The sequence below is a fragment of the Polistes canadensis genome, unplaced genomic scaffold (genome assembly GCF_001313835.1).
Source record: "Polistes canadensis isolate GaletaPanama2010 unplaced genomic scaffold, ASM131383v1 scaffold_143, whole genome shotgun sequence".
NCBI classification, from domain to species: domain Eukaryota; kingdom Metazoa; phylum Arthropoda; class Insecta; order Hymenoptera; family Vespidae; genus Polistes; species Polistes canadensis.
Window position 1 is genome coordinate 40,639 of NW_014569690.1, and position 10,653 is coordinate 51,291.

At 28.0% G+C, this 10,653-nt stretch overlaps 1 protein-coding gene across 1 annotated transcript in view; it reads left to right on the plus strand.

Annotated features, from left to right (window-relative positions):
- LOC106788538 (putative uncharacterized protein DDB_G0282129) overlaps window positions 1-10,653 on the plus strand; it is an 87,821-nt gene that overhangs the window by 4,143 nt on the left and 73,025 nt on the right. Inside the window, exon 2 of the mRNA XM_014751882.1 lies at window positions 1,133-1,755. Coding sequence (XP_014607368.1) covers window positions 1,151-1,755 — 605 coding nt within the window. The 5' untranslated portion in view covers window positions 1,133-1,150. The remainder of the gene's footprint in view (window positions 1-1,132; window positions 1,756-10,653) is intronic.

A 10,653-nucleotide genomic window follows, 5' to 3' on the forward strand; every position in this document is an offset into this window, starting at 1 on the left:
TATAGAATATAATATAATTAATATAATATTTATTTTATTATATATAGGGTGTCCTGTATAACTTTAATCACAATTTTTCAAGTACTTGACTTGATAACCTGACAAACAAATACTTTAAACAAAAGTTGATTTGTTTTTGATTGACTATTATACTATGTAGATAAATTATTATACTTTGATATTAAAATGATGAAATAAAAAAAAATAAAATAAAATTGTATAATAGGAAAGTTAATAGTTTTTGCTAGTTAACATGATCAACATTTGATATATATAAATAATAGTAATCACGTTGTCGTCACGACCTTTTCATTGCACGATCTTTTCACTGCACGAATGCACTATTACGAAGTTTAGACAATGCAGTTGCATTTAACATGAAGTGCTCGTATTCAACTTGGCGAGACTTACAAACTTATAATCGTATATATATATATGTGTATGTATCTAAACTTACGTTTTATTAATCTATGTATGAGACTAAAACTTTGTCTTAACTGTAACGATGCCAAAATGAAAAAGATGTTGGATGTTGAAAGAAATTTATTGTCGTCAATTTGTATTATATTGTTAACAATCTATAAATAACTGCAACAATATATGCTTTAATAATATGATACTTGATTAAAAATAATATAATAAGAAAAAGTTTTGTTATAACACAAAGTTAAAAATTTGAATATTATTAAGAATTGAAATATGTTGAAAGACTTAATTTTATTTTCTATACAAGAAATATTGCAATTTGATGATAAAAAAATTATTATGTTTTGTTACAACACAAAGTTAAAAGTTTGAATATTATTAAGAATTGAAATATGTTGAAAGACTTAATTTTATTTTCTATACAAGAAATATTGCAAGTTGATGATAAAAAAATTATCTAACCGGAAAATAAATTTTCTTATTTGTTTACAATGTGTAATATTATTTATCGAAATTAAAAATAAAATTAAATAAAAATCCGAAACAACCATTGGAGATAAATATTTGCAAAATATTTTATATTCCATTAAATGTGAATCTAACAATATTACGATTTCAATTATTTAATCTCAAATAAAAAATTTCTTTAAAAATGTTAGTCAATCTGATTTAAAAAATTAAAAATCATATATATTTTTGTTAATAGACGAAAGTCCAAAGGACAATGTTGTCGTACATGTTACCAACGGAGGACAAACCACCGCCTGGAGAACCGAATCAAAATCATCAAAAAACCCAAGGAAATTATCGGAACACAAGCAGCAGCAGGCTTCACAAAAATCCACGAGACCAATATCAACAACAACAACAACAACAACAACACTTACAACAACAACAACAACAACACCATCATCAACAACAACAATTACCACAAACAATTCGGCAAAAAACAACGGCCTCAACTATAGCAATATCGACATCACCGAAAAAATTTGTAGACGGAAGTATTAGAACGATGATAGTGTCTAATAAAATTGAAGATCATCATCATCAACAACAACAACCAAGTTCGATGGATCGTTATTATCAATCTCAATCTCAATTTCAACATCATCAACAACAACAACAACAACAACAGATTCAACACTCCTTGTCTTCGGAAAGTCCGAAACACAATGGTACTTTGGTTGCAAAAAAATCAACCCTACACAATTCGACTAGGGTCACGAAGGACGACAGTTTGTATAGTATCGACAGTGATGCTAGTACAGTTGGTAGCGATCGGAAGAACAAAATTCTCAACGGTGCAAAGCATGCCAGTCTTAAAAGGTAAAGGAACTTATAAAACACCTATTACATAAATCTAACTGTGGGTTTTAACTTTTAAAGACGATTGGATGGAGATAGGGATAGTTTTAAGTTGCATCTTGCAACTTGAGTTGAGTTTAGTTGAGTTGGGTTGAGTTGAGTTGAGGAATAAGAGGTGAAGGAGGTGGAGGAGGGGGCGGGGGCTGCTGGCAGATCGAAAGATGGAGATAGAGAGTTCAAAGGTCATTCGAGAGCACCTTTCTAATTCGGTTCGCTAGCTCTCGGTCTTTAACCTCGGTTCTCTTCGTTCCTAACAGATGCCACGATGTATATCGAATCTTTCTCTCTCTTTATTTCTTTCTTTATTTATCTCTTTCTCTCTTCTTCTTCTTCTTCTTCTACTTCTTCTATTTCTTCTATCTTCTTTTTTTCTCTTTCTATCTCTCTACTGTTGAGATTTACTTTCCCGTAGCCTAGCTCTGCACATGACTACAAGAGTACACACTCTATTAATTCTAATCCAAACTGTCAGGAAGTAAGAATCAGTCACATACTATTTTTCACTTAATACATTGTGTATAATGTAAGGTAGAATAATTGTTATTACTTTTTGGTTGTATATTCTTGATAAGAGAAACGTTACAATGAATTTTGAACACGTCATTGGTTGATTTGTTGATTATATTTATTTTTATTTTGTACAGTTTAATGTTAGGAAGTATTATTAGTTTGTATATATATTACTTTATAATCCTGATCAATTTTTATTATTAAACTTTGTAAATGTAGAATCAGTGACTTACTTATTTTCAATTAACACATTATATAACGTAAGGTAGAATAATTATTATTACTTTTTGTTGTATATTCTTGATAAGGGAAACGTTACAATGAATTTTGAACACGTCATTGGTTGATTGGTCGATTATATTTATTTTTATTTTGTACAGTTTAATGTTAGGAAGTATTATTAGTTTGTATATATATTACTTTATTATCCTGATCAATTTTTATTATTAAACTTTGTAAATGTAGAATTAGTCACTTATTATTTTCACTTAACACATTGAAAATATCAAGAAGTATTATTAACTTGTATATATATATATTACTTTATTATCCTGACCAATTTTTATCATTGAATTTTGTAAATGTAGAATCAGTCATTTACTTATTTTCAATTAACTCATTGTGTATAACGTAAGATAGAATAATTATTATTACTTTTTGGTTGTATATTTTTACAATGAATATGGAACACGTTATTGGTTGATTTGTCAATGATATTTATTTTTATTTTGTACGGTTTAATGTTAGGAAGTATTATTAGTTTATAATATATATTAGTTTTTGAAGCTGACCAATTTTTATTATTGAATTTTGTAAATGTAGAATCAGTCATCTTTTTTGCTACATAAATATCAGAAAGTATTATTAGCTTGTAATATATGTTACTTTTTGAAGCTGGTCAATTTTTATTATTAAATTTTGTGAATGTAGAATCAGTCACTTACTTATTTTCATTTAATACATTGAAAATATCAGGAAGTATTATTAGCTTGTATATATATATTACTTTATTATCCTGATCAATTTTTATTATTGAATTTTGTGAATGTAGAATCAGTCACTTGTTTTGCTACATAAATATCAGGAAGTATTATTAACTTGTAATATATAATACATTTTGAATCTGATCATTTTTTATTATTAAATTTTGTGAATGTAGAATCAGTCACTTATTTTGCTACATAAATATCAGAAAGTATTATTAAATTATAATATATATTTCTTCATTATCCTGATCATTTTTTATTATTGAATTTTGTGAATGTAGAATCAGTCACTTGTTTTGCTACATAAATATCAGAAATTATTATAAACTTATATTACATTTTTTATAACTGATCATTTTTATTATTGATTATTGGGATTTAATAGGAGATTCGTTAATTGCATTTAGGATCGTTTAAAATGATCTACGTGTATTATATATCGTGCTTGTTGACTATGTAGGACAAGAGTGGTAAGAACATACTTCCAACTGCGTTACACAACAGAGTTGCGAGATAATGATTTATAAATACATATTAGTTTTGTTGGCTTTAATACTTTGACGTGTTCCGCTCTTATTCGTTCAAACGTCAAACTAAGTAAGTAAATAAGTAAGTAAGTAGGTAAGATTTCAAAATAGTTTTATTTTATATGGAACGTACAAAATCCAAATACAGATATACCAGTATAAACGTGTTCTTTTATAGATTCGATTTTATATTTTTTCTTTTTCTATTTTCATTCAAACCAAATAACGATTTATTTCGTCAGGATATTTAAAAAAAAGAAAATAAAAGTGATTTTTGTTCTACATCAATTTGTTACTTTTAAATAAATCTTATAACATTGCATATTTTTATTTCAATAATATTATTAAAGAAGAAAAACAAATAAAACACTTCGTTATTTTATTCATAATTTATATCGGAATATTTTAAATTATTTTTTCTATTAATCATTCGAAAACATTTACATATAAATATATTATTGAAATACAAAAACAAATATCTAACGCTAAACGTATTATTTTTACGCGAACAAGGAAGAAAAAAAAACAAAAATTGATGTATATACTTATGTACGTACGCACGTAAGAAACGAAATAACTTCCATAACCTCAAAAATAACTTCAATCTGCGCGCGCATCGTAAATATCGACAACTTCGTGGTGTTGATTTTTCGATCGCATCTAACTTCACTTTTCAAAACGCGCGAACAGAAGTATAACTTCGAAAAGATTAATATCAATCATATGATTGAAAATGTTAAAGATTAAAATAATATAATCATCGGAATAGACGTATAATAATATGATCGACGTAAAGTTAAACGATGCCAAATCCAATCGATGTAATTGTGCCAAGTATTGCAACACGGAATAAATTTTACTACTGCTACCTTTTGAAAGGTAAGATTGCATCTCGATCGTTTAGAAATCGACGAACGAAATATCGAAAGGTCGGTCCTTCGTTCACTTCGTAAATATAAGGAAAAACAAGAAATGTAAAGGGTAAAAAAATATAAAAAAGAGAAAAACAAATTAAAAAGTAACGACGCGAGAATGGTGTAATAGTAGTAATAGTAGTAATAGTAGATGTATATTATAAAAGTTACTTTCAACTTTGTTTTTCGCTAACGCACGATTTTATTTCATTTCACTCGGAAACATTATGCGTACCTCTTATCACGATTTTATTTTACGACATTTTATACGTGGGATAGGTCAAGGTCACATTTGTCGTGGAAAATACTAAACCTCCCCTGCCCCCCTACCGCCAGCACCACCTCCTTCTCCTCCTCTTTGCACACTCCTAAGTCATCCCTCCTCCCCTCTTCTTCTCACTTATTCTAACCACACGTTTATTCATACACCTATGTTTTTTTTCGTACCTCTTTGTGTGAGGATTGAAAATAATTTTTTCGTATGTTTTTTTTTTCTTGTTTTGTTTTCAGACTCGTTCAATCTTTTTCTTTCCTGATCGATTTTTTGTAATATTATTTTTTTCACATGTGTGTGTGGATTTATGTATTTATATAATATTTTTATTGTTTATATATATTTGTTAAATTTCAAATGAAAATTTGAGCAATGAAAAATAAACGTCTGGATGTTTGTAAAGGGAAGGGGAATAACCAATCACAAAGCTGAAAAATATTATATTAAAATAATTTTATTATTTTTATAAAATAATTTATTTAATTTTTGTTCGTTTGTTTATTAATATTACTTAATAGAAATAAGAATACAACAACCAATCACAAAGCTGAAAAATATTATATTATAATAATTTTATTATTTTTATAAAATAATTTATTTAATTTTTGTTTGCTTGNAATGAAAAATAAACGTCTGGATGTTTGTAAAGGGAAGGGGAATAACCAATCACAAAGCTGAAAAATATTATATTATAATAATTTTATTATTTTTATAAAATAATTTATTTAATTTTTGTTTGCTTGTTTATTAATATTACTTAATAGAAATAAGAATAATTGAATAATTGTACATTTTTTCAAAAATAATAGCAGGATAAATTGATAAAATTATCAAATCAAACACACACACACACACACATATGTATTATCGTATCATTTGTTATACTACTATCGTACAAATTTGATACCACAAACATTTATTAATAACAATTTATAAAATTGTAATCATAAATCATGTACTTCACTACTATATTAATATTTAAACGAACAACAAAAGCAACGATAAGAACAATTCTAAAAGCAAAGTTTAATCGTTTCGAGATTTGTGTTAATAAATTATTAATGAATTATTTTCTTTTTTAACCATGTAAAATATAAATCTTGTTGAAAAGAAAATAACAAAAAATGTACAATCAAGTTAGAAAATGAATGCGTTTAAACGTCGGTTAAGGAAACACATCAAGTAGTGTACTTATTTTAACGAAATCGTAAAGCTCGTTTTACTTCGCGACGAAATTACATTGCCAGAAAATTATTGCGTTGGATTTTACTCACTTTCTCTCTCTCTCTCTCTCTTTCTATTTTCGTACATCGTAGATTTTTAAACAGAACGGTATTTATACCGGAAACAGAGATATTTACTTTCTTGCTTGCTTGCTTGCTTGCTTGTTTCTTTTAACATTACGCGTAGAATTTAATCGTACATTTATCTTCACTCTCTCGTATGCATTTTATAAAAAGAATTATTTCGAAGAAAAAAATAATACGTCGATTAGGAGATGTTTGGGGATGAGAAAAAAATGTTTCGCTTGTAAAAATAAACGACGATTGGTCGATAAATTTTGAGCTTTCGAAAGCTCAGCGTGTTGAAGAGAGGGGGTAAAACCAATCACAAAGCTGAAAACAATTTCAATTCATTTTCACGTATCATTCCTAACCTCAAAACTTTCGAACGTTAATTTACGTTATAATTTAATACTCGAATTTTTAATTACAAACAATTTATATAAAAACGAATAACGAATTGTTTTTCTATTTGAAAGAAAAATGCATTTCTTTAAAGGAATTAAAAAAAAAAAACAACAAAATTGAAACTTCAAATAAAACTGGGATTAATAAGTTAATTTTAGTCGATAAAGAAGGAACCAGCATTACCACCAGGAACCTTTATTTTGAGGTTAACCAGTGATTCTTAACGTTGTATCTAAGTTAAATCTTTCAAAGGGCTTGCGTATCTCTAGATCGAGGTGTACTTTAGGGTTACATCAAAAGTGGATCGATTGAAAGAAGGAAGGAACCAACCAACCAACCAACCAACCAACCAACTATAGACTCGACCTCGACCCCGACCCACCCCAACTTCGACCAATCCGGATACAGACTGGACTTCTTACGTCCTTCTCACCTTCGTGTTCTTAAACTCGACACGTCTGATTCTTATTATCTTGGATTATCCCTTTTTTCGTTATTCTTCTCGTTCACTGGGTCATAGGAAATACCCAAACATCGGTTGCTTCTCAACTTGTCTTCATTTATCAATCCTTTTATTAACGTAATCTTATATATATGTGTGTGTGTGTATGTTACAATGAAGATATTTTTTTAAATTAAGTTATCTATCGTATTGGATTGTTTAATCTTTTTTATCTTGGCTGGCATATGAACGATTGTTTAATATTTTTTTTTAGGAAATTTGTTACGATTGTTTTATTACATAATGATGATACTAACAATTATTTTTATTTCATCGTTGATTAGAGTAGTCAATTAGTTTTTGGGGAATTATATTATGTTTGTTTGTATATTACAGTTTAATACAAAAGGATTAATATATAGATATATTTTCTGAAATATCGAATATCCCAAATTGTATCATAAATATTTTTCTATACAAATAATTCCCTAAGAATACTAACATTAATATACAATTTAATTATCAATATTCTTGTCCAAAAAATATATTAATATATAAGTCTCAAAGGGAATTATAGACGGTTAATAAATCTGATGAACAATTTATTTTGAACTAGTTGTACGTTTCGTATAAAATATATATAAATTAGAATTGATTGTAATGTTTTATATTTATTAACAAGTCATAATAAAATTTTTAGTTGCTGATGAAGTCCCCAGTAAGGGACGAAACGTACAACTAGTTCAAAATAAATTGTTCATCAGATTTTTTTAACCGTCTATAATTCCCTTTGAGACTTATATATTAATATACAATATTTTCAAAATAATTTTCAATAATCCTTTTTTTTATAAATATAATTCCAATTATTAAGAATCAATAATAGAAATTTCTCAAAAACGTTTATCTTCCATAATAACGAACAAATTATTAAAATAATAATCACAAAGAGATATATATACAAATAAATCTTCAAATAAAAATATCCCTAATTTCACATCTTCTTCGCAAAACTTCTTTCCTAACAAGAAAAAAAACATTAAATCAATGGTAACGATAACACTTTTTCTTCCATTCTAAATTTAAAAACACGATATAATTTCTATCAACAATAATTATTAACAATGATAATATAACAATTCTCTATCAACTTCTATAAATTATCTTATATATAATACCAACAATTTCTTTTAATATTCCTGTTGTTTTTCTAGGAAACTAGAAATCCATCACTAAATTACTGCACTCCCTTACGAACTACTGTGTTCAAAAGGGCTCGGGGGGGTTGCGAGGGGTCAGGGGGGGTTGTTAGTTGAAACGTACGAGATGAAACAAGGACAAAGATAGTTAGATAGTTAGTAGTAGTGATAAAGAGGGGATCGAGAAAAGGGGGGGAGAATGTAAGGGAGAAGACTGTTGACGATGAAGGGGGGGAGGTGGAAGGAAAAGGGATAGGGAAGCAAAACCCTTCTTGCTTTTGCGATATCGAATCAGATCTATTAGCTTCTGCTTTGCTCGCTCGTCTGCTTCGTTAATGGTGCACAGAAACGTTTCACCATCCCCCCACCCCACCCCACCCCCTTACCACCCTCTTCTGTCCCCGTTATTCCTCCCGTTCTTCTACTATTCCTGGTTCTTCTTTTTCTTCGACATTAGGGGAGAAAACAAAGGCAGCAACCACGTCTCGGGGGAGTTTTGGCTTCTCTCAAATGCTGCTAACCACTGCGACAGTTGGATAATTTTCTTGATTATCACGATGAAAAAAGGGAATTATGTTTCGTGTCGGGAATATTTTTTTTCTTTTTTCTTTTATTAAGTATATATATATATGTGTATGTAGGTAGGTAGAGAGAGGGAGGGAGGGATGTATGGTTTTATTCGAAAATTTATTGAATCTCTTTAGGGAATATTTGGATAAGGAACAAGTATTTTATTTCATTTTATTTTTAATTATAGTAAGGTTTTTTTGTAAATTATTATATACATGTATTCTGTATTATTTTATTGGTGGATATTTTTACAAATGTTCACAATATTTAAAAAAAAAAATATTTTGAATAGGGGATTCTTCATTCGTTTTATTTTCTTTTTAATTATAGTAAGAGCTTTTTGTAAATTATTATATATATGTATTTTTGTTTTAATTTATTGGTGGATATTTTTAAAAATGTTCACAATATTTTTTTAACAAGAATATTTTGGGTAAAAGATTCCTCATTCGTATTATTTTATTTTTAATTATAGTAACCTTTTTGTAAATTATTATATACATGTATTTTGTATCATTTTATTGATGGATATTTTTAAAAATGTTTAATTTATTTTTGATTTAATTTACTTTACGTTTATAAAGAAGAAACATTTCGAAGAAAATTATTTCCCAAAGATATTAAATCAAAAAAAGATATTAATCAACTTTACCTATAACAAAGTAATTGATCATATAATCGCAATTACTACTTTGTTTTATTTGAATTCATCAAAAATTCATACTTATAATCTAGCCTTAATACATAGTAAACATGTAAATAGGATAAAGAAAAAAAATGAAATAAATATTTTCCTTGTTTACTTGCAACGAATGTCAAAGATAAAAAAAAAATAGATTATTATGCTATAAACGTGATCAATGACGTTTAAAGAGGGATAGATCCATAGATGAGAATAAAATTTATCGAAGAAGAGAAGTGGGAGGGGGGGGGAGGGAGGTTAAAGAGGAAAAAACCTTCGATATTTTTTTTCCTTTACATTATTTCTTTTTTCTTCTTCTTCTTCTTCTTTTGCGTCAACTTTTTTCTCGTCGATATCGACGTTCGAAAAAAAAAAAAAAAGCAAAACAGAAAAAAACCAAAACAAAATAAAAGTTTTGCTTCAGCTGACTTTTTTTTTTTTACGAGAGTGCATTTAATACTTGATAGCATCATACCGAACGAGGATTGCGTAACATTTAATTAACCGAGTTCGCAATAGAACAACACGACCAACGTAGATCAACGAGTTGAGATTCGGTGCACGCCACCACGAAATTCCTTTATATTCTTCTACTTCTTTTACCTTTTTTTCTTTTTTTTTTTTTTCTTCTCTGTTCTATTCCTCGTTCGTTATATTGTCGAAACGTGTAAAAATGGAATTCAAAATAAAAATAATAAAATAGGAAATATCTTGAACGTAGAGAGTGAATGATGAAAGGAGAAATATTTTGCGGTTGGGAAAAGTGTCTAATAACTATGGAAACATAACTTCCGCTTGTTTCGTTGCAATATCTCACGGTGGAGGGTTGGGGGAGGGAAGGGGGGATAGGAAAGAACGTTCAACAAATTACATCTTTTTCAAATCTCACTCGTGAATCTCTCTTCTTCTTCTTTTTCTTTTTCTTCTTCGTACTTGTGAGTAATTAACCATTTTTCTTTTTTTTTTTTTTTTCACAACGTTGAAATACGTACACGTAAGATGGTGTTTAAATCGTACACCCGTTACATTTACTCTAGAAATATATATATATATTTTTTTTTTTT